At 37.2% G+C, this 23,892-nt stretch overlaps 1 protein-coding gene across 1 annotated transcript in view; it reads right to left on the bottom strand.

Moving 5' to 3' along the window:
- Positions 1-154: 154 nt before the first annotated feature.
- Positions 155-23,892, bottom strand: part of LOC584773 (cleavage and polyadenylation specificity factor subunit 1) — a 25,855-nt gene continuing 2,117 nt past the window's right edge. The window contains exons 4-29 of the mRNA XM_030979623.1: positions 23,693-23,767; positions 22,838-22,918; positions 22,303-22,386; positions 21,642-21,734; positions 20,331-20,472; positions 19,526-19,701; positions 18,528-18,673; positions 17,733-17,819; positions 15,387-15,471; positions 14,708-14,805; positions 13,916-14,006; positions 12,328-12,417; positions 11,469-11,639; positions 10,668-10,820; positions 9,702-9,818; positions 9,231-9,321; positions 8,008-8,092; positions 7,316-7,457; positions 6,351-6,419; positions 5,786-5,869; positions 4,911-5,087; positions 3,958-4,024; positions 2,932-3,138; positions 2,178-2,307; positions 1,118-1,256; positions 155-623 (exon numbers count right to left, since the gene is read on the bottom strand). Coding sequence (XP_030835483.1) covers positions 576-623; positions 1,118-1,256; positions 2,178-2,307; positions 2,932-3,138; positions 3,958-4,024; positions 4,911-5,087; positions 5,786-5,869; positions 6,351-6,419; positions 7,316-7,457; positions 8,008-8,092; positions 9,231-9,321; positions 9,702-9,818; positions 10,668-10,820; positions 11,469-11,639; positions 12,328-12,417; positions 13,916-14,006; positions 14,708-14,805; positions 15,387-15,471; positions 17,733-17,819; positions 18,528-18,673; positions 19,526-19,701; positions 20,331-20,472; positions 21,642-21,734; positions 22,303-22,386; positions 22,838-22,918; positions 23,693-23,767 — 2,928 coding nt within the window. The 3' untranslated portion in view covers positions 155-575. The remainder of the gene's footprint in view (positions 624-1,117; positions 1,257-2,177; positions 2,308-2,931; positions 3,139-3,957; positions 4,025-4,910; positions 5,088-5,785; positions 5,870-6,350; positions 6,420-7,315; positions 7,458-8,007; positions 8,093-9,230; positions 9,322-9,701; positions 9,819-10,667; positions 10,821-11,468; positions 11,640-12,327; positions 12,418-13,915; positions 14,007-14,707; positions 14,806-15,386; positions 15,472-17,732; positions 17,820-18,527; positions 18,674-19,525; positions 19,702-20,330; positions 20,473-21,641; positions 21,735-22,302; positions 22,387-22,837; positions 22,919-23,692; positions 23,768-23,892) is intronic.

Here is a 23,892-nt window from a genome sequence, read left to right as displayed (position 1 = left end):
GGCTCTGCAAGATACATACATGACCAAAGTTTGGCAGGAATCCATCGATCGGTTCTTCAGATAACGCGATCATAAGAACGGGACGTACGGACGGACGGACGGACAACCCGAAAACATAATGCCTCCGGCTACTTCGTAACGGAGGCATAAAAATTACCTTGCTATTTTCGACTCACCAAACAAGCTCTATTTAAATTTATTTAGAATTGTGTTGCACATATCGCCCACAAGGCATAACATTTGCTTTTTGTTTTTCAGAAAAAAATCTTTGGACATGAAAAGACGTTATATTAATGAATATCCACCCAACTTTTCTTTAGAAGCATCTGTCTTACAAACTAATAATTCTTGAATGTAGGTATTGTGTTCTACAATGCCCGTCCTGACTCTTCTTTAAAAGTACCCAACAATATTAAATAACAATGGCTTCTCACATCTGCCACACTGTAATGTACATTCTTGAATGTCCAAAACATTTGGTAAAGTTAAAAATGTGTTTCAATTCATGGTATTCTTTAAGCCTGAAGGGTTTCCAGCTATGCATGAAAAGGTGGTATGTTCATCATGCTCAGTCTTCAAAAGTGCATGGTCAGGTTCTCAGCCAGCATCAAGTCACTTATAATCTGAGGAAGAAAAGAAAAGAAAATATTAAAAGGTCATTAACTAATTGATTAATTCATCCTCATCATGTTAGTGTACACAACTAAACTGTTATACTTCCTGTAACTCTTGGCTCACTCTCTTTCAAACTTTTTTTACTCTGCTCTACCCACCCACCATTGCAACAAAATTAATCAGAACAAAAATAAACAAAACAAACACACAAACAAATAATAAATAATTGAATAAATTAATAAATAGAAATAAAAAACAACAGAAAATGTTGCTTGAGCTAATTTCTGACCATCCTTTAGCGGTTTACCAATATATTACTTTATGCATGCTTTTGAAACGAAGGTTGTTTTTGACAATAGCAACAAGTAATGTATGTAGACTGGATGCCGAGTATTGTACTTCATTCATGAATAACAGGTTAATGAAATAAGTTGTCATTAGGTCCTCAGGAACATCTATCTATAAATTGAATATGTGACTAAACCGTTTTGTTTGGACTCGCCTGATCCACACTGGTTCCTATCTTCTTGGCGAACTCATTTCTCTCCACCACGCTGAGATGACAGTACTTCAGGAGAAGGTCCCCATCAAGGATGTTGCGATGAGGGTTGTTAAGGTTACGCATGTGTGATTTGACATGCCTGAAAAAAAGAGAAGGTGAATATGAAGAGTATTTAAAGCGGGACTGCACTACTTGCATCCTCTATATAGCCAACAATGCCTTAGCGGTACCTGTTGGTCCCCCATGATCCCCTTTTTCTTATGTTACTTGAGAGCTGATTTGATGAGATAACCACCTGTCCAGTGACCTTGCAGGGTGGTCTAAACCTTTCTGGCCAAACTAGTGCAGATAGGCTTTAAAGACCCTATCCAAAGTAAAAAATGAAGTGGATGAATTATATATCAAAGAAAAGCCTATAAGCCATGGACTACAATAAATCATCAATGTCATTATATGCTACTTCAATTTCTGTCACAGAAGTAAGGGTTCTCCGAAAATTTGAAATAGAATGCCTTTAAAATCGGAAGTTGTCGACCTAAAAAATAAATGTTTCTCCTTAGGAGACAATATAAGTGACCACTCTAGACAGGTGACCCTTTTAGAGAGGTGGTCACTAAGACAGGTTTGACTATATTTTCGTCAGTTGTATGAATACTCCACTCATGTTGCATTCTAACAAGCAATATATTTACAAACATGGAGCTTTGCAATAAGTTCCTAATTAATTACAGAGAGAATGGAATTGATTTTTTTATTTTCCAAATAGACAATAGCCACAAAAGCCTTCACATTTCTACTGCAATTTCAAATTCTTATAGTTTGTGCACACAAACCATGAGGTATTCTTGAATGACATGGTCTTGACACATGTGCACAAAAGTGACCATGAGATCTGGGGGGCGTTTTACAAAGCCTTTTTTCAATGACAAATGACAAAAATCAGTGACAAATTTGCTGATAACCAATCAGAAGCAAGGATTTCAGTAGCTTATAACAAAACCTGTCATTTGTCACTGATAACAAGTTTTGTGAAACGCCCCCCTGGAAACCAATTTCTCACCTGTAAGACTTGGGGTTGAGTCCCCCTACATGCGGGAGACCATTGGTGAGGACGTTCTGCAACATAAGCAATCTCCTGTACGTCTTTTCAACCATGGGCAGGAGAAGGCCAAGACTACCATCCAGAGTGGCTGTAGATACAAGGAGAAATGGGGGTCCTTGTAAGAATAGTTGCGTGTGAAGTTAACAATGGATACGTGCAGTAAGATGTTTGAGATGCTCTAACACAGGTAAATTTTCCTAGACTCTACAATTAGGCTAAAAAACTTCGACAGGCATATTTTGTTGAATTTTGAGAATTGACATGGGGGATGCGGCATATAAAACAAATATTGACTGCTTATTTTGGGGGGCAGGGTTTAAAACTATAGCTCCTCTTCATCTTCGGGCGCAGTACAGTACAGTACAGTATAGTTTTGAGATCACCTTGGGCAATAGTTTTAACGGCTGTCAGCAGAAAAGTGTTCTTAGATGGAGCAATACTGGGTTAATTATTAGGCAGATGACTTTGTTATTGCTGGGCCAGCATAAAAGGTGCAAGACGTTGTGGACCAATCACTTGAGATTCCCATTCATTGTCTTTCCTTCATGTCACTCAAACTTGTTTTACAATATGAATTGGCATTTGATTGTCCAGATTTTCATTTTTCATAATTACAAACTGATTGAAATTTATGGCCAAAAAGTTAAAAACCACTGAAGTTTTATTTTGTTAATGGTTTATGGGGTGTAAGAAGAAAGAACTGTAACCCTACCAAAGAAGACAACCTGCCTCCTGAGCACAGGACCCGACAGGACCTGCTCCGTGGAGGGGTCAGTCAGTCTGCATCGGACCCTGACGAAGGTGTTGACCGCTGAGCCGATGTTCATGTCCCCCCTTCGGAGGAGGTAGGCGCCCCCGTGGCTCTCTGGGGCCTCGGGATGGTAGTGGAACACGATCAAGTTCTTGTCGGCATCAGACACTGAGAAAGAGAAACAAAAACATTGTAGCCAGAAATAAATAATACTTCAGCATTTGTAATGCGCCATCAATGTAGTAAACTATTCTGAGGCACAGAGGGAGATTATTGCCCTAAAACTTTAGCACGGCTGCCATAATGGCGCTCTATCCTGCCCGGTACCCATTTACATCACCTGGGTTGAGTGTGGCAAATGTATATCAATTGTCTTGCCAAGGACAAAAGCACTTTTGAAGTTAAAGTTCACTGAACATGCAAAAATTGTCATCAGCAATCTACAGAAATTTTCTTTACGAAGCTAAAGAAAACCGCTAAAAGCCAATTGGGAAATCAAAATGCTACACTTTTTCTGAATAGCATTCCATATACATGCTAACTTTCTCTTCACACAAATTTGAAAATAGCTTTAGACAATGAGATACTGAAGGGGCATAGGATATTTCTCACCTGACCTGGGCCACGTAACACAAATCTCAGCAATTGATTGTACGCTTGATTTTTGCGATGGATTGCATTGACCACTATGAGCAATCAATCATAAAATTCAATGGTACGATCAATTGCTAAGCTTTTAGTTACGGGACCCAGAACTAATATGCAGTAACTGAAATGATTAGTAACTCTACTAAGCGTTACATCAAATGATAATTAGACTGTATGGATAATGTTCAACAAAAGCATTAAACAATTGGTAATTGATAACAGTTAAGAGTAAAGAGATATGGAATTGGAAAATTGATAGGCATTGAATCAAATTAATAACTGACCAATATAAGAATACTTTCTCAAGATTAGTCAGGTTAAATGAAGATAGAAACTTACCAAGGAAGGCCATCTGTTTGTCATCAACCATGAACTCACAGCCAAAGATCTCCAGAGGTCTCGCATCCTGTGAAAAGAAGAAGAGTGTTTATAAGTTTAAAGGTAATTTTGAGGTCTGGTTTGGGCATCATATGTCGAGAGAACCTGGCTATAATTCCTTCTGGATTGTTTATCCTGCATAGATGTTTGAACTAGTAAAATAAAAACAAAGTAAAAAAAAAATCTTCAATAAAAAACACAACTCTCATTTGCACATAGTGAACTGTGTGATAAGCACATGGCAGGCCTACTTACCTTGATTTCCTTATCTTTCTTTGCTCATTACTCAGCCCCTATACATTTTCTACCAAAATCGTTTGGCACATGTCATTTATTTGTAATCTTGAATATTTAGTTTGAGTTGGGTTGGATTTTGTGAGAATATGTCTTTTATCATTACCATAACTCAAGCTTATCTTTAAAGGTGATCTTACATTCTCATAATGGTACTGCATTTCAAGAGAAATGGTAATTCCATATTGTTTATCAAGCAGTGAAAGGGTTGTATGAAACAGAAAAATACAAATAACATATCCAGTTTGCTGGAAATCTCAATTACTACAATTCACGTCTGCAAAAGTGAGGTTGCATTTTAAGCAGCTACTAGTCTAGACCACATGCATACAGTGCCTGTAGACGAGACTTACTGCTTGATTTTCCTAATTCTTTGCTTAGTCCTAACCGAGTCCAAACCTACATGTAGGACAGACCTAGTCCTTTCTTAGGAGAGACCTATCCTTTCCTTTGATAGACCTTGTTCTGACCTTATATAATCATCAGTCCTTATCTAGGATAGACCTAATGTGATCCTATTCTGGGAAAGATGTAGTCCTTACCTCCAATAGGCCTAGTCATTACCTAGGCTAGACCTAGTCCTAGACCTAATCTACATCTAGAACAGACCAAACTCTTACCCTGCTAACAAGTGAGAGTGTTCTATCCTGTGCCTGATACTGTAGGAAATACGCTCCTTTCATCACATCAGTAATCAGAATAAACTGCTTGACGCTAACAGCATTATGGATGTAGATCTGGGTGTCGATGAAAGCCAGGCCTATCAGGTCATTGTCTTTGAACTGCCACATGTACACCTAAAGAGGGAGGAATAAAGAAAATATGAAACATTGACAAAATTCTTCTCCTCCTTCTGTTTCTCTTTCACCTCTTTCTTTTGTTCCTTCTTCTTCTCTTTCTCCTTCTCTTTCTTCTTTCTTCTTTTTCCATTTACTTCTCCTTCTCCTTCTCTTTCTTGTTTTTCTTTTCCTTTTTCTTATCCTCCTCCTAGTTTTTCTTCTTTCCCTTCTTTTTCTTCTTTCCTTTTCCTTCTTTTCCTCCTCCTTCTCTTTCTTCTTTTTCTTTTCCATTTCCTTTTTCTTATGCTCCTCCTCCTGGTTTTTCTTCTTCACCTTCTTCTTCTTCTTCTTCTTCATCTTCTTTCCTTTTCTCCTCCTCCTCCTCCTTATTGTTCTTCCAATTAAAAAGAAAAGGGAATATATTTATGTAATGGAACTTATTGGGTCCTCTATAGGCTCTTTCACATATAATGCTGTAGACTGCAACACTTTACAGTGGTGTTTTTTTTCCTTCAATGAATTGACAAGAGGGATGAGAAAAAAAATGTATCTGCATGCAACAAAAGGTCCAGCTAACTTATCGGTTTGATATACAATACTGAAATGTGAAGTGCATTACACTAATCTTGCTCAGCAGTTCACCACTGTGGTAAACAGCTGGGCAATGAGAATGAGCCTCAATTGTTAAATGAATATAATTTGTTGAGAAGACCCACCTTTTGTCCAATGCAAGTGAGAAGGAACCCCATGACCTCACAAAGAGCGGATACCGGTCCCTTCTGTCTCTTCTCATACAAGGGCTATACGTAATCAAAGCAAGAATTATGTGAAAAGATATATTACCAATCTCAACTACAACACACATATTTTGAATGCAATAATCACATGTGGGAAAATTTAAATAATTGTCTACCTGTTTGGATTGCAATAGAATGTTAAAATCGTTATTATTTCTTTTCTGGTTATAAATATTCTTACTTTTCTCTCTCTAACAAATAAGCTCTGCATGTCAAAAATATATCTCACAAATGCAGAACAATGAGTAGAATTGAAAATGTCAAGATATGCTTAGATTATCATTTTACATTAAATTTGATATTACATAAGTATTGATTTCTGGATATCAAATCATACACAAATACATAAACAAATATTACTTCTAATGGGTATAAAAATGAAAGAAATGTCATTTTGTAAGTCAACACCCTTCTGACTCTCAGTAGACAAAGGGGATCAGAGTGGGGGGGGGGGGGGCATTCTTTTTATTTCATAGAATCTTACCTTGAGTTTGTTCTTTGTGAGGGGTTGCCCAGGCTCAGGGACAACTTCAATGCAATCATAGATGTAAACCTAATAAAAAGAAAAGTTGATATAAAAAGAAGATTGGTACTTGAATCTTTAATATTCTTAAATTGAAGTATTAACAATAAAAGAGATGTATGACAAATGACAAGTTTCAATTAATGTTACATTTGCATAAATTTCAACTAGTAATGTACTAATACAGTCACCTGTTTCAATTGACAGTATTTCAGTAGTCAATTTGTGGATTGCATACACCATACCCCAGGCATATCCCCCAAATAACTCAAAACTACCAACCCATGATGAAAAAAAAATCTTGGCTAATAGTGGTAATGTAATTGTTTATTCTTTTTTTGTTGGTCTGGTGTCAGATATGGTTTGGTGAAACGCAAAAAAAATGTTGCTTTTTATTAACACGTGTAGATGAATGGCAATTGAGTGCAACAGAGTAATTGCGCATATAAGCCAGTTCACGGTTGCAGTCCGAGCATGAGCAGATAAAGGTCATTGCAGAACAAATTTTGAAATACACGGAGATGAAGTACTGGATACGTGCTCATGAAAGTTATGTAATCATTATTCATTCATACACATTCAGTGCACTCCATGATACACAGGGGGAAGTATTCTTTGAAAAGGGGAAACAAAGGCTATTTATATAGCACCTCCATCGCTGTAGAGTGATTATTTCAAAATGTACAATGTGGGACCATTTCATGTTTTAAAGATCTGTTGATATTCAGGGTCAATGCAGTAATGTGCTAACCGTGAACTGGTCTATTCACTGAGATCTGTATTATAAGATACAGAAATGTGAAGCATATCACACTTTACATTATCATCATAGCAAAAATTGTGGTTTTGCCACGTCATATATCTGAATGAGCCGTAAGTGTGACCGGCACATGAGCTGTTGCCAATCAGGTTTGAAGATCTCTTACCGATCCTCTGGTCTGGAGGTCTTCGGAGTACACATGCGTGGTTGCCACGACAACGTAGCCTTTCTTTCCGGTCATGGTACCCTCACAGCTGAGGTTAACGACCTTTAGACACGTCACATTCTCTGCAGCTTCATACTCAATCCTGAAATTAAATCATATTTGTAACTCAAATTAAATGCCAGTACGTATCACTGAAATTTGATTGTTTAATAATTTTTAACAGATCATTGTATATTTCCTTATCAATTTTAAATCACTTATTTCTTTCATAAAATAGAAAATTGGAATTCAATTGTTACATAATCTAAGAACATTTGAATTTTCTTCTACTTATCATTATCTCAATTTTCATCCAAGATAACAGAGAAAATACAAAAATATATTCTATGCCAATTGAACAATTAATGTAAATGATGCTATGCTTTGGGCAAAAACTTGCTGAAATCACATTCAACTAAAAGTATGAATCATGTAAAATATTTTACCTGTATGTCAGGACTATCAGCTCAATTTATGTATCTTTCTTTGCTCACTCAGTTATAAAACTTTATATACAAAAATAATTTGCAGACATCATTGACTTGTAGTCTTGATCATTCAGTGTAAGTTTTGTTAACTCTGTGATGACTTATGTTCAATTACTTCAAGATCCTACGACGCAATTCATATAAAACTTGAAATGGATAATATACCTTGTGTTAGGAATGGCATCCCAACTAACTGGTGAGAAGAGCTGTATGGAGAAAACGACTTTGGTGGTCGGCACAAAGCGGTCATCTAAACATAGTTGTAGAAAAGAAAATTTACAGAAGCCTGTTATATACAAGTAATTGTGCTTAGTCATATGTTAAACCTTGTTTATTTACTGGGGTCAATGTTATATGTTATGTATATGTTACACCAGTGAAAGTCAAATATCAATAAATAGACAATAAATACTAAATACAAGTATATGCACAAATATTGATGGTCTGGTATTGAACAATTTTAATGAAAAATTAATTTTTAAGTAAATACAAAGTGGATAAAAAGTGATTAATAAAGCTCAAATTCTAGAGAGTTTGAAGGGAAAAGAAAAAAAAAGATGTTTGTTTTAAGTAACACTGTTCAAGAGTAAGGTTTAACGTATAGACCTGAGAATTTCATAGCGATCAATTGAATGTAGTTCATATCTTGGGTGTTCAGAATTTAGAGGGGTGTCATGACTGAAAAATAGAATAAGATAGGTTACTAATACTCAATTTCCTTGAGAAGCTCCTAATTAGAATCCCCCAATAATTTTTTTAAGTTTTTTTTTTTCATTTTAAGTTTTTGCAAATTGAATGAATGCATCATTTTCTGTTCTTCCGGTCCTCCACTAAATGGTTTGGTGACAAATTGCCCCAGTCTTCATTTTGTAAAAGATAAAGCATTATGGATAGAATGTTTAAATACTATGTTTAAGTCCATGGTTGAAGTTAGGAATTCATTAATTGCAGGATATTAAAGATAAAGTTGAGTTCTGGTCATGCGATTGCATTGTGAAAGAAACGGTGTGAAATCGATCAGAAAAGGTGGATTGTCTAGCATATAAGTATTGGTGTGTATTGCAAGGTTCTGGAATCATAAAAATGATAAGAAATTTGGCCCAGTCAGGTAGTAAAGTTACAAGCACTGTACACAGAACTATGTATATGGGACTACACGATCATGTGGCATTAAACTCAGTCCCGATTTTCATTTGCTGTTAGATGCCATATTTAGAATATATTAACGCTTTTGTAGAGCCATGCTTCTCAGGGAACATTCTTTATCTGATGTTCTTCAACACTTGCATAATAACAATGATAACGTTCACAAATTATATTTCACCTCTTCCCAACTGCAATTTTTTTTTTGCAGGAGCCGGTATCGACCAACTGAATACTTCACGTACCTCGCTCTACAGGTTCTTCCCCTATCTCTTCTCCCGTCACTTTCCATACGTGTGTCTTGGTCTCTTGTACACTTGTGACTACTGCATATGTCTGGGATGGAAAAACAAAACAGCAGGTATTCATAAAAGTGTACCAACTTTAGTCCAAGTTTAAACCCTGACTAACCGGGTGCAGTTATTCAAGCCATTTAAAAACTGCTAAGTTTTCATCTCTTCAATTTGTAAAAGACAAAATTCCCAAACATCTGTAACTAAAAATGATATGTCATAACGATTTTTTTTCTTTTTTTTCTATATCATAATTTGATTCATCTTGTTTATTTATTTTGTACAAGATTTACAGGAGTTTGTAGATAAATAAAAGAGGACTTCCACTGTAACAACAACAACAAAAAATGTTTGTTGTTGTTGTTTTGTGTGTCATTGTGTCCTCTGTGGTCCCACAATAACAACAACCACTACTTTTCTTACCTTAGTCTCTACATGGTACGCCACAAAGTGAGGGGTACACCTCAGAGGTACCTTCCTGACTGGCCAGGGGGCGTCGTACGACAGATGGGACGGTAACACACATATCCTAAGCTCTTCCTGCAATGCAAGCATAAGGATGAAGCTCATTCAATACAACAAAAAAATATTGCATGCAAATTGATATAAATTAAGGCAAAATTAATCAACCGCAACTTCTTATAATACTGGGGAGCATTTCACAAAACATTTCATCAGTGACAAATGACAGTTTTTGTTATAAGCTAATAAAATCCTTGCTTCTGATTGGTTATGGGCAGATTTGTCACTGATTTTTGTCATTTGTCATTGAAAAAAGGCTTTGTGCAACGGGTCCCAGATATACGATGACAGAAGTATTATACAAAAGTTGACAGGGAAGATACATGTACATGCACCCAATTCATGAAATTCTCAACATATTAGAAGGGGAAAGCGACTAATCTCCATGTACGGTAAATAATTACATAATGACAATGAAAAAGGCACCTGATATTCATGTGAGTGTTGGACTATTTCTTGTACACCATGAAGAGGGGGATTGAAATAGAAATCTACATTATCCAAAATGTTCTTTACACTATACATTTAAGTGTAAATTCATTGATTTTTACAATTTTCAAGTCGTAATAACATAATGCGATGCAAAAGACAAATATCTTTTTTGTTCTATCTGATTTATGTATACATTCTAAAATACTGTTTTCATGTAGAGCCAATAAAACACACATTCGCACTGACGTAGGATAAGTTATGTTAATTCTGTCTCCATTTTCTTTCACTTTATTTCAGACATTTTGTGATTTTGTTTCATCCTGGTCTATATATTGCGTATTATTTTTGTTTGCAGTAAATTATGGTAAGTTTTGCTCAACGTGAGCCAGTTTATACACTGTACAGATACATTATAAAGTTTGTGTCAGATGTTACCTTTCTGTTGAAGTACAAGAACCCGTTGGGACAGTTGACGTTGTGGAATGAAGCAAAGCATGATATGGCGCCATCTACAGGCATAGGGTGTGTACGCAGGGCACCCCTAGAGGTGACAAACAGCCAGTATGGGTGGGACCCGCTTATGAATACCTGCAAGATAATCGTTGGAAGGATTGAAATCAAATTCACTTGTCATGAAAAAAATGACAACCTCCTTATTCAGGGATAGTTTCAAATTTCATGCATACTTTTTAAACAAAGATTTTTCTTGACAATCTGAAAGCTTGCCAGACATAGCAACAAGTAACAAATGATAACAGGTTAATGGAATATCTCGTCACTAGGTCCCCAGGAAATAAACATCCATACATTTGAGTATGTAAGTAAACTGGTCTATTACAGGACAGAGGCGTTCATATAGCGTTTTCTTGCAATGTTTGAATATATAAAGTACACAGCATATAAACATATTCAGCAAAAAAGTAAAAATGAATAAAACAAAACAAAAACATAACAAAGAAATGCCCAGGGTGAAAGATGACTGATTTAATTGGGGGAAAGCCCCCTCCCCCCCAGGGAGATAGATAACCCGAGGCCAGTTTCTTAAAACTGTCATAAGTCTAAGTTCATGGACATCCTATTGAAAAGCATGTAACTTATATTACATGGGTTTCTGTGGGATGTCCAAGAACTTATGTCCGTTTTGAGAAACCAGCCCCATCCTTTTTACATATTGAATCTAAAAAGAGCTCCTGTACATGAAAAAAGAAGAAGCTTTTTTAATAATAATTGTCATACCCCAGAGTATGTCTGGACGTTGTGGAACTCTCGGAGTCTGTTGACACGCCTTGATGTGGTTTTGGTATCGCTCTCAGCTTCTGTCTCCGTCTCCGGCTTGGTACCGCCCTCTGCTGTTGGTTTCTTAGACGTTCTCGTTTTCTTGGGTTTCATCAATATCTTATGAGGGATCTGTTGAAGGAAAGGAAAGTATTTCTTTTCAAATGACGTGTTTCGTAGTTCAGATTATCATTCTAGATCTGACGGAATGAATTTTGAACATGAAATTGTGGGTGAGCTGAAAGGAGGTTATTTCCAAAAATACAGCAATAAGATAGATAAAACCTGAATTTGTTGAGTGTAGTTATCTTAATGCTGTCTAAATGCACATGCCCAGCAAAGTAATTTTTCTCTCTTAAATTTAGGGTAAATACTTTGGTTTTAAAAAAAATGAATGCTAGTCCAAATTGAGTGATCCTGATTGAAAACTATGTTGCGTTTGCAGACAATTATCTTTCTAAATTTAACTCTGAAATGATGTTCTTGTGTGACAGTGTGGTAGGGAATTGCTTCGTTGGTCACGATGTTACCTACAACTACATTAATCTCCTAAAAACAAAAGATAAACCCAATGGGGAGGGGTTCTCAAATATAAGGTTAAGAAGATCCATTGTCCATGCTAACTCGAAATACAGTCAAACCTGCTTTAGTGACCACCTGTCTACAAAGACCACATTTGTTTGTTTCCCTTGAAATGGTTTCTCATTGAAACATGTACTAAAGGAAACTGTACATAAAGACCACCTGCCAATAAAGACCACTTTTTTTGTCTCCCTTAGGTGGTCTTTGTAGACAGGTTTCACTGTACAAATACGATTACCTTTCTAAATCTAACTCTAAGATGATGTTCTTGTGTGACAGTATTGTAGGGGAATGCCTCGTAGATCATGATGTCATCTTCTACTAGTGCCTGTAAGAATTAACATATGAATTATTTAATTTGGTTTGACATGTATATATATATATATATATATATACCTGGTCACCATCCAATAAATGAAAAGCAACCATTAAAATCACAGTACCTGTAGATTGTACCATCATGTATTTATTTCATATACTTGTGTATACACAAGTGGATTGTTCAGATTCATTCATTCAAATTCATTTATTCCACATCTCTAAAACGATCAATGTATGCAGAAATAAAGAAATTTGGAACAATATTGTATACAAAATAGACAAATGATACAAATGAGAAAAAAATGCGTACACTGTGATGCAGTGGATGTGAAGGAGTCGTAATGAAATAGTAATTAGTCCAATATAGTAATAACTCTAAATATAAAATAGTGCTGTAAGTCAGACGCTATGTTCGTGTTCGGTTCGGTTCGGCAGAGTTCGGAAATTTTTCACCTGAACTTGGTTCGGTTCGGGGTTCGGTAATATTATAATAGCAAGCAGCGTTATAGCCACGGCGGTCTGCACTGGGCGGGCTGGCTGGCCTGCCGGGCCCAACCAGCACGGAGGACTTCGGCACACTGCTTCCGACCAGCATGAATTTCACATTAAAAAACTGCTCTAAACGTAATTATTTGTGAAGAAAAATACTACTCACATTCGTATTTCCGTCTTGAATCATGTTTTATTTTCAATTTTAAAAGAATCATGTTTTCAATTTGTCAATAAATGATATTTTGTAAAGATTTTCCGAGACGGTTGTTGTCTATTGTTAGAGTCATGAAAGCTGCCATCTTGAATGGCTCGTCAAGAACTGTTTTTTATAAGTTTTTATTTTCAATAGGAAGAATATAAAATCGCTATTTTTCCTGAATAAATAGATACCATACTATTATATATATTTATTTCATTATTTATATTGTAAAATTTGTCCGATATTGTTACAATTAAAATATTTTTCTTTTGTTGAGCTGAACTTGGTTCGGTCACGCACATGTATTCTTGTTTATGGCTTGCGATCGCGACGTAGCGTGGTCAGGATTTGGGATTTAAATGGCGCCAGTGAAGTCGCGCCCACCACTGGATAGGCATAAATCACAAAGGCGGAAAATGGGAAAAAAGTAAATATAAAATGAGCAATCATGAAATGAAAATTAGGTACAAAATGACTAGTTTATTAGCTTGCAAAAACGTTTACATTTTTCTGCCGAACATCCGAACCAGGCCTTTGCATTCGGTTCGGTTCGGTTCGGTTCGGAAGTGCCATATTCGGCGAACTTTCGTTCGGTTCGGCGGTTCGGCTACAGCACTAATATAAAATGAGCATGTTTAATACATTACAAAAGGAGAGATTTTGTTACAAAAGATTAAGATAAAATACATTACCTGTACAGTTTTAAAATATCAGTTTTACTAGTTTCCATACCAGCCATACCTCAATAAGTTTGGCACCCGGTACTTAACTCAACTGATGCCAAATAAAGGATACATAATGATAACAGACTTACCAGCATGTAGATCTTCTTTCTGTCATGTCCCAGACCAACCAGGAGGACTTCTTGAACTTGCTGAAGCATCTCATGCTGCTGGCTTTGATCTCTGCCATTTTGAAAAGTAATTATCGAATGTAACATGCTTTAGTTTCTCTATTCACTCTTTCTTCTTTTCCTCCTCTTCCTTTTTCTTTTTCTCCTTAAAAGTAAAGCTACTACGCCAAGAAGGACTCTCTCTCTCTCTCTCTTTCTCACTCCCTCTCTCTCTTTCTCTAAGATCCCAGGGAACACGATTCACAAATATGTCGTAGGAAGGACTTTTAAAGCAGTATCCATGATTAACTACTTATTGATGCCAATTTCAACAACCCTTTAATTATTAGTTCTTTATCCATTCTTCAGTTTAAAAAACATGCAAAAATCAAAATATATACAAAGAATTTCAAGGTAGAATACAACGTACATTATCTGAATTCATACAAGATAAAAAGAATAAAAGGGGTCTCCATTTAAAGCCTACTGAGGCTTGACAGATTGATGGTCCCAACATTTGGCAAGTTATAACATTAACTTGCTTTTCATGAAAAATGATAATTACGATGTATGTATTTTCAAATTGCATAATAAACCATTTATGAATTGAATTGAATTAATATTACGGCGGAAGAGAAAAAAAGTAAGGTAAAATAGAAGTGTTTTTTTTTATTTAATTTTGAAATTCAATACCCCCAACTGATAAAATAGTGATAACCTATAGATAAGAAGATAAAACATAAGACATAATTTTAATAAACTGTAGACAATTACCCTGTCATGAAGGCAGAACCACTATCCACCAACACCTTAGAGCCCATGGGAAAGTTCTTGACCAAGAAAGCTAACACCATGTCTGGTAGGCTGTACATCTGTGACAAAAACAAGGGGAAGGGAGGAGGGGAGGAGGTGAGAGAGGGAGAGAGAGAGAGAAAGAGAGAGAAATCAAAGATATACAGAAGAGAGAGACAGATGGAGAAAAGAGAGGGGAGAGGAGGAGGGAGGAGGAGGGAGAAAGAGGGTAAGATAGAGGAATGGGAGAAAGACAAAGAAAGACAAGAAGAGGGGGGAGGAGAAGAGGGTGGAGAAGACAGGCAAAGATATACATGAGAGATGGACAGATGGACAAAAGAGGGGAGACGAGAGGGGAGGAGGGAGAAAGGGGGGAAAGGAGGGTAAAATAAAGGAAGGGGATGAAGACAAAAAGAGACAAGAGTCGAGGTGAAACATTGAGAGACAAAAAGGTAAATTACAAGAAATAAAATGGTTGAGAAAAATGAGGTTAAACCTATTTTGTAAAAGAAATGTTTTCAAACAGGTATACATTTTTTTTCTTCTATTACTATTCATAGCACAAGCCCAACTCTCGCAATGATTCAGTAACCAGTAAAGACTCAAAATAGTCACAAAAAAGAAGATAATATAACAAGAGCAAACTCTGGAGAGAACTTACCTCTAGTTGTCCATTCTCTCTGCAGAAGACACACCAGTAAGTTGTCTCTTGGTGTGAGCTCTTCTCACTATCTTCTTCACTTTTGCTACATAAAACAAAAGAAGTGAATGGTAATCATAGAAAACATGAAAAGTGCATCATTTTTTAAAATGTACTGCTCAATAACTCATGTCTGATGTAACCATGAATATGTTGACACCTTGTTGCACAGAACACTGTTATAACGAACTTTCATTCTATTAAGGTCATTTTGCCAGTTCAATTCAAGGCCCCGTCTTATAAAGAGTTGCAATTGGTAGGAATCAATCGCAAATCCTCTAATCAATTGTAAATAAGTTGCGATCAATCACAACTTTCCATAAGACGGGGCCCAGGATATTCTATCATTTTTAAATCCATGATATGATAAGACTATGGTTGAAGTTTGGTATGCAGTACAAAAATTCCTTGATCCTGGGGATTCAGTTTAATGGTTTCAGACAGAAAGTGTTATCATGTGACATAGAGTTTCCCGGCTACCCTCCATTCAAACCACAGCTTTAAAAGAAGGAAAGACGAGAAATTGAGAGAGAGTGAGACCAGAAAGGAGGATTTATAGATATGTTTGTGCAGAATGTGAAACCGTCGGCAAGTCTCTGCCACAGCCAGAATCCGTTGCACAACTTTCTGTATGCTCTGTATCCACATTGCAAAGATGGAGGGGAAAACTTCATCTTTGGTTTGATCTGGTGGTGAAAGCACGCCATGGATTTGAACCGTAAGAGCATTGTTGCCATGGAAACGGGCCATATCTCGAACCTTTTACTTCGTCATCATCAACCACTTCCACTATTAGCTTCTACTCCTGGGGGGTGTTTCACAAAGATCCTAAGTCGAACTTAGCTCTAAGTTGGACTTAAAAATTAGGGATAGCCATTTGTAGGCTCAAAATAAAGTATATTCAAAAGCAAAAATTCTATTTATTAGACTTTTTTTATACATTCCACATCAAGAACATGAAATCTCCTTGATAGTAGAGAAAACATGAAGATTTGAATCGACATTTTATGCCTTTTAAAATAACTTTTACAAAATATTTTGATAGATGCTAACGACTTTCCATAATTCCAAGATAAGTTCAAATTGGGATCTTTGTGAAACACCCCCCAGATCTTCTGTTTAGAGCTAGCTTTGTAAAATGACATAAGAAACCACCCTCTTGGCTCCAGACATAAGGTATCTATACATCATAAATAGTGAGGCTATACTGTATTCCTTTCAATCCTTGCCCCCAGGCATGTGGAACAAACTCCCGCATTTCTAAGAAATAGTACTTCACTTGACTTCTTCAAAAAAAGATCTGAAAACATACCTCAAAAATTCTTCTTAATTTATTGATAGACTAAGGGACGATGCCTTGTATCCTCTGGGAAAAGTGCTATATAAATCCAATTACATTGAAACCCGTCTATAAAGACCATCCACGGGAGACAAGAAAAGTGACCTTGAAAGGCAGGTGGTCTTTATGTACAAGTTCCTTTAGTACATGTTTCAATGAGAAACCATTTTCAAGGGTAACAACAAAGGTGGAATTTCTATACAGGTGGTCGCTAAAGCAGGTTTGACTGTATTATCATTATTAAACATTGAATATCATTTCCAAGGTCGAGCACCTTGAAATGAAAACGGTAAACCTATTGCAATATTGCATGCATCATCAATTGAAAAATGAAACCTATCAAGTCATCAGAGCAATGATACTTCACAATTAGTCTACACCCAGCCCATCTACTATCCACGTGGTCTAATAATCATTTCGTCCAACTTATCATTTGGTCCAATGACCGTTTAGACTAATAGTCATTTGGTCTAATTTCTATATGGTCTAATCTCCAAATAGTCTACTACCCATTTGGTTTATTGTTCATTTAGTTTGACAACCAGTTAGTCTAATTCCCAGCTTGTCTTATGCCCATTCTGCTACCATCCATAAGGTCCAATGATCATTTGACAATTATTATTATTTATAATGAATTTCCTCAACGACTCCCTCTTGAGTGAAAAAAAAAAGGTTGCGGGGGGGGGGGGGGGGGGGGGGGGGAATGGTATTCAACAACATTCCCCCCTTTTGAGTAAGAAAATTAGGAAAATAAGGGAAAAACCCTGAAATCGGGAAGAAGAAGAAGAAGAAAAAAAAATCAGGAAAAACAAATTAATAAATCAGGAAACCGATTTAAATCGGGTAATTATCAGTCCTGGACCATACGGGCAGTAGATGGGCTGGGTGCAGACCATAATGGGAACAGACTGCTTGGGTAGTAGATGAACTGGTTATAGACCAAACAGCAATAAACCGCTTCTTCTTACCTTGATGTTTCAACCTCCGGTGCTGCAGGGATGAAGGCCACAGGTTCTGATGATCCATACAGCAGCTCATCTTCATCATCAACGTTGCTAGAAGAAAAATACAAGTATGAAATAAAGGAAATAGGATTATCTCTATACCTCCATTTTCTAAAATAATTAATTTCATTGTGATGATAATGTTTGATGATTGCTTTACCAGACTGCTTTAAGTCCTCTCTGAGGGACTTGGTTATGAGGATTTATGCCTTACCAAAGGGCACTGGCGCATCGACTAGGTTTTGAACCTGGAACCTTCCAGTATCGAGACCACTGCTCTACCACTGAGCCATCATGCCTCCTACGTTGGTACCCTTGTCAGGGATAAATATGCCCATGCATTTTTAAAAAGATGAATAACTGTGTATTGTCTTAAAGGGATTGGGGTATCTTTGCCTCAGATTCTAAACAAAATCCTGAATTTAGCTCATGCTGCAATCATAATTATAAACCTTTAGTCAGGAATCCCATGACTTTAACAAGCCGATCACCTGTCTGATTATCAAGATATTTATGATTGGAATTAAAAAAATAAATTCCCAACATCATTTATAATTTCTTTAAAAATGAGTGGGGTAAAACAAGTCACTCAAAGATTATTGTTTTTTGAGGCACTTCATGATCATTTTGAAGTGCAATTTTGTGTTAGGGCTTCAATATTACACCATATCACAGACACTGAAAACACGTAGGGCCATGCATCTCAGATTTAACATTGTTAAACAATGCCTTTAACAGGGTTTGAAAGGCGGGTCTCACCTGGTGTTCAGACTGCTTGGTTCAGTCTTCGATGATGATGATTTTTCTGTCGCATTCGCGTTTATCTTCTCTTTAGCGGAGAGGCTGGCTGTGTAGAACATTCCACTTGTGTCGTTGTATGCACACAAGGCAACAATCTTGGATTTCTGGAGATTGGGATATAAGATTATTTTGAATATCATTAGTTTGTAGGCAATGTTAGGATAAATAATGTTGAATTCTGAGAAAACTACATTTGTCATCTTTATCAGAACTCAAAATCACTACACCCCAGTCATAGCTACTTAAGAGAGAGATAGTTGTGTCACCTCAAGTTGCTTCTGATTGGTCAGGCATTACACCAAGTTCCAAAATAGCTTCATTCCTATAGAGTTTGTACATGGGAGGGAACTTTTTGGATTTAACCTAAGACCTTTCTCGTGTACATGTATGTGCACATGACCATGTCACAACTATCTCTTTCAATATGCTATGACCCCAGTCACACTGAATATATTGATATCCAGAGTGTCAATACAACACACACAAAATAAAATTCACAGAATGGACATGAATTAGTCAATATGTACTCAGTTTTGGAGTTGGTTTGGTAGCATGATCAAGACATTAACCTACATTTGCCACTCTTCACCCAGGTGTAAATGGGTACTCAAGATGCTTGGGTGCTAGTTACTTTGGCGGCTCAGTTATAACAAGGGTAATAATGACTAAGTGCCATGAACATCACGGCGAGATGGATGTGAAAGCATAAGAAGCCATTATTATCATCATCAATCAGGGAGATACGAGTTGGTTCACTTGGTCAGCTCTCTGTCTACGCCTGCAAACTGGCTCAGGCGACCCAGGTTCGATACCGAGTCATGTATTTTGGATGGTGACGTAAAAAGGTTGGTCCCCAGACGTCAATCATATCTGAATTGTACACGTCTGTAAAAACCCAATTACAGACACACGCACATCATCATCAATACCATCACACCAATCAAGAAAATACTAACCTGAGAGAGCGTTGGCTTGGTCATGTGAAGCCGATGACCGCTGCCCTGTTGATCAGGCTTGAGGGTCATCAGGATGGGGTCACCGTTCTCGGTCAGCAGCAGGAGGTAAGGGTCGGCCAGAGAGCACTGCTTGATGGGGGATCCTACGTCCAACACCATGTGCTGGATTTGCTCAACTGTCGGAATGAGACAAGAAATTGATTTATAGATAATGTTGTGAGGTTTCATCATTTGCTGGTGCCAGGGTTTCATGTGAAATTACCAAAGTGCAAAAGTAATGAGCTAGTAGTTTACACAGTGTTACAACACTGTACTACCTATTTCGGTTACAAATACCCCTTTGATGACCACCCTCTAAGCAATTATCCTACACCCCTATGACTACATGTAGACTCTAGAACAATCATCTTCTGAGCTACCGCCCTCTTACCCTCAAGAGGATAGTCATGCTGAGGGGTAGTTGTGTGTGCGTGTGTGATAATAACCATATTACAAATTTTGTAGAGCGTCATGTGATAATAAAAATCAGCAGTATTGTATTTAAACTTTTGCTTGTTTTGTTGAGAATTTAGTTCTTATTCAGTACGTCTCAATTTTGTTTTGCTTTGTTGGGGGTTTGTTTTGATGATGATCCGTCTATGTCAGGATTTGGATTTCAATAAATACATTTGAGTTTGACTCTGTGTGTGTGTGTGAGTGTGGAAGGGGGAGGGGGGCTAATTGTTCATGTGGAAGATGTCCGGGGAACGATAATTCAGGGAATTGTTGTCAAGGAGATGATAGCCCAGGTTCATTATCGACTCACCTCCCTCCATAAGGCAGATGCTCTTGTTCATGACCTGGACGATGTAGCGATCATCACCCATGTTACTGGCAAAGATGGTCGGAGCCTGGGTGCTGAACCCTCCTGCTGCAACCTCCGTGATCTCCTGGCCCGTCTGAAGCACCTACGGAAAAAAAGAGTTGTGCTCTTACAAAGAAAATAGAAACAAGGCTGTCCCTAGAACATTAAAGGGATCCCGTAACTTTGTCTAAGAATCTGAAACAAAATCCTGTATTTAGCTCATGCTCCAATGATAATTATAACCCTTTGGGTCAGTCAGGAACCTGATTATCAAGATATTTATGATTGGAAATCGAAACCAAATTTTGCGTTTTCCCTAACGGTTTTCATAACACTACAGTCTATTGGGGAAAACGAGTATGGTAAAATGATCACTTAAAGATTTTTACTTTTTTGAGGCACTTTTTGATCATTTTGAAGCGCAATTCTTTTAGGGCTTCAATATTACAGCATATCACAGACAGTGATAACGCTTAGGGCCGTGCATCTCAGATTTAACATTGTTAAACGATGCCTTTTTAACTAAGAATCTATGAGTGAATTTATTCTGTCTCTAGTACCTGCACAACAAAAGTAGAAATATGTTTCTTCAGCCCCCCCCCCCTATTTGCTTTAGGAAAAGTTGCTCTAGGCATATTTCGTCAAAAATATAGGTAAAGAGCTTGAGTGGTTCGGTATGGTGCATTTTAGTTTAATGGTTTCAGACAGCAATTGTTATCATGTAACATGGAGTTTCCCGGCTACCCTCCATTCAAACCACAGCTTAAAATGAAGGAAAGACAAGAAACTGAGAAAGAGAGAGAGAGAGAGAGAGAGAGAGAGAGAAAGGAGGATTTATAGAGATGTTTGTGCAGAATGTGAAACTGTTAGCAAGTCTCTGCTACAGTTAGAATCCGTTGCACAACTTGCTGTATGCTGTATCCACATTGCAAAGATGGAGGGATGAACTTCATCTTTGGTTTGATCTGGTGGTTAAAGCACGCTGTGGATTTGAACTGTGAGGGCATTGTTGCCATGGAAACAAGCCATGTCTCGAACCTTTTACTTAGTCATCATCAACCACTAAAATTAGCAAGTGATCCAGTCTTTTATCCAACTGGACACCATATTCCTGTTCACTATAAGGAACTAATATTCCAGGAATATTTGATCTGTTTAAATTTTCATATGAAATGCAATATTCCAATATCTCCCAAATTGGTTTGCAGGTGGGATGTATCGAGTTCAGAGGTCACAGGACTACATTGAGGTCGCCAGGCGAGGGATACGTACCATGGATGAGTCTTGCTTGCTCAGGATCAAGAACGCATGCCTGTCCTTGTCCTCCGGGCTGGCTTCTGATTCCTCAGATTTCTCATCGGCTTTCTGTAATTATACAATACAAAAGGTGAAATTACCAAACAGGATGAAAAGATTGTCGTTTAGCTGTGTCGACACATCTTATTTAGTTATCCATCAGGGCAATGATGCAGTCATTTCACTGCCAACTGGCCATCCATCAAACATCAATAATAATAATAGGCATTTATAAAGCGCCGTCTATCTAGACAATTCTATTCCGAGGCGCACAAGAAAAATAGAAAGAATGAGAGAGTTTGGATGAGTGTCTTTGTGCCAAATACAGGTATTGTTAAAAGAGATAAAACCAGGCCTTGTGTATAGAGGTAAAGTTTACAACTAGGTTTAGCATTACTTCAAGATTTATTTATAATTCTGATATTGAACTTCAAATACCTGACGATAGGCTTATCCTATCCCAACAGTTTGGTCAACATGGTCCCCAAGATGCAAGAATGTATTTTGTATCTGTGCTGCTTGTCAAAAACTAGTTGAGACCAGTGTGCCTCAAATAAAAATTCTAATGTTGCCCCTGCATCTTTTAAATATCAATGTATCCAATCAATATATACATCAATATCAAACTATATCTTACCGCTTCCTTGAGGCTTTTTACGGTCCACATATCCAGACATCCAGGAAGGTTGAAGGTCGTCACCACCTGAGGTCGAATCGTCCTCTGTTAATGGATGAACAATGAGGTAATAAGTAAATCATTTTTGAATTCTATTGGCATATCTTTCTCTGATAGCCAGCCAAGTTGAAGTGAAAAGTGGCCACTGTAGATAGATAACACAGAATTTCTTTATCTCTAGAGGGATGCAATATAAGTGACCTTTATAGACAGGTGGCTTTTGTAGGGGAGTGGCTACTATTTAAAGACTGGTTTGACTAAAACTGATTGTAGACAAATTATCAAAACACATCTATATTTGAATACCATAAATGCTACTTTCGTTTATTATGAATCTCAACACTTAGGAATCTTGACATCTTCAAAAATCAGATTAAATATAACGTACTATAAGTTTATCAAAGATATAACAAAATTTCCCTCATTATTTAACAGTGTCAATCTTAAAGTTCACAATCGACCATCTGAGAGTGAAGGACAAAGAGCAGTAGTTTACCTGTAGGACGGAGAGAGCTCCATTCTTGCCATATCCTGAGGTCGTCACCAATTCAAGGTCAGGATCAACATTACCCTGAAACTACAGATGGGAGAAGAACATACAAGAATATCATCACACTTAGAGGTGTTGTGGTCTAGTGGATCACACGGTCCGCGGTTCAAGTCCCGCCGTGGCACCAGTGTCCTTTGGCAAGATATTAACATGTGGTAGTGGCACTATAGGGCTATGGGAAAACACAATAGCAATGGCATCTGAACATCCCTTCACTGCCATTATGTAAAAATGTGTAGAACAGGTGAATATGCTTGTCACACCTGTTCTACACATTTTTACATAACAGCAGTGAAGGGATGTTCCTTTGTCTACCTGAGGAAATGTATATTTTATCCTCTTTCTTTGTCCGTCAAGTTCATGGTGATAAGAGCATGCATAACAATCAGACTTGGGCAGGGACTTGACTTAATTAGCATAACATTAAATGACAGTAAAGTTGTACAGTGTCTAAACACAGCAGTATGCAAGGGGCTCCACCTCATATACAACTCTCTCAATATCTTAATGAAGAGGAAGAAGGGGAAGGAGGGTGGGGTTAAGAGGTTTAAACCTCGTACTCCATATATCAGTGGACCAAATTAAGCCAGATTAAACTAGAATTTGTCCACTTTTGGGGACAGCCAATGATGTAAACAAAAACAACAAGCAAACTAATGAACCAATATCATCAAAACAAACAAACAAACCAATAAATAAATATACAAACAATATCATCATCTGAAACAGGCGATCCTTTGTAAATTATATCACTTTTATCAACAGTATCATTATCATTCTTATCAATATTATAATAGTTACCTCTTCAGAGAGGAAGGCAGGTTCACCCATGATCATGTTACCACATGGACCAATGTTGAGAAGACTGTCACAAATCTAAACAAAAAGAGAATATAAACATGTTATCCATCAACCCCTAGCAGTTTAGAGAGTTCTCATGTATAAGAAAACCTATTTCAACAAATTATGGTCACTAAATATTTTTATCATGACTTCATGAG

This window comes from Strongylocentrotus purpuratus, unplaced genomic scaffold, assembly GCF_000002235.5.
Source record: "Strongylocentrotus purpuratus isolate Spur 01 unplaced genomic scaffold, Spur_5.0 spur5_scaffold_10, whole genome shotgun sequence".
NCBI classification, from domain to species: domain Eukaryota; kingdom Metazoa; phylum Echinodermata; class Echinoidea; order Camarodonta; family Strongylocentrotidae; genus Strongylocentrotus; species Strongylocentrotus purpuratus.
This window is presented reverse-complemented; position numbering and strand designations above follow the sequence as displayed.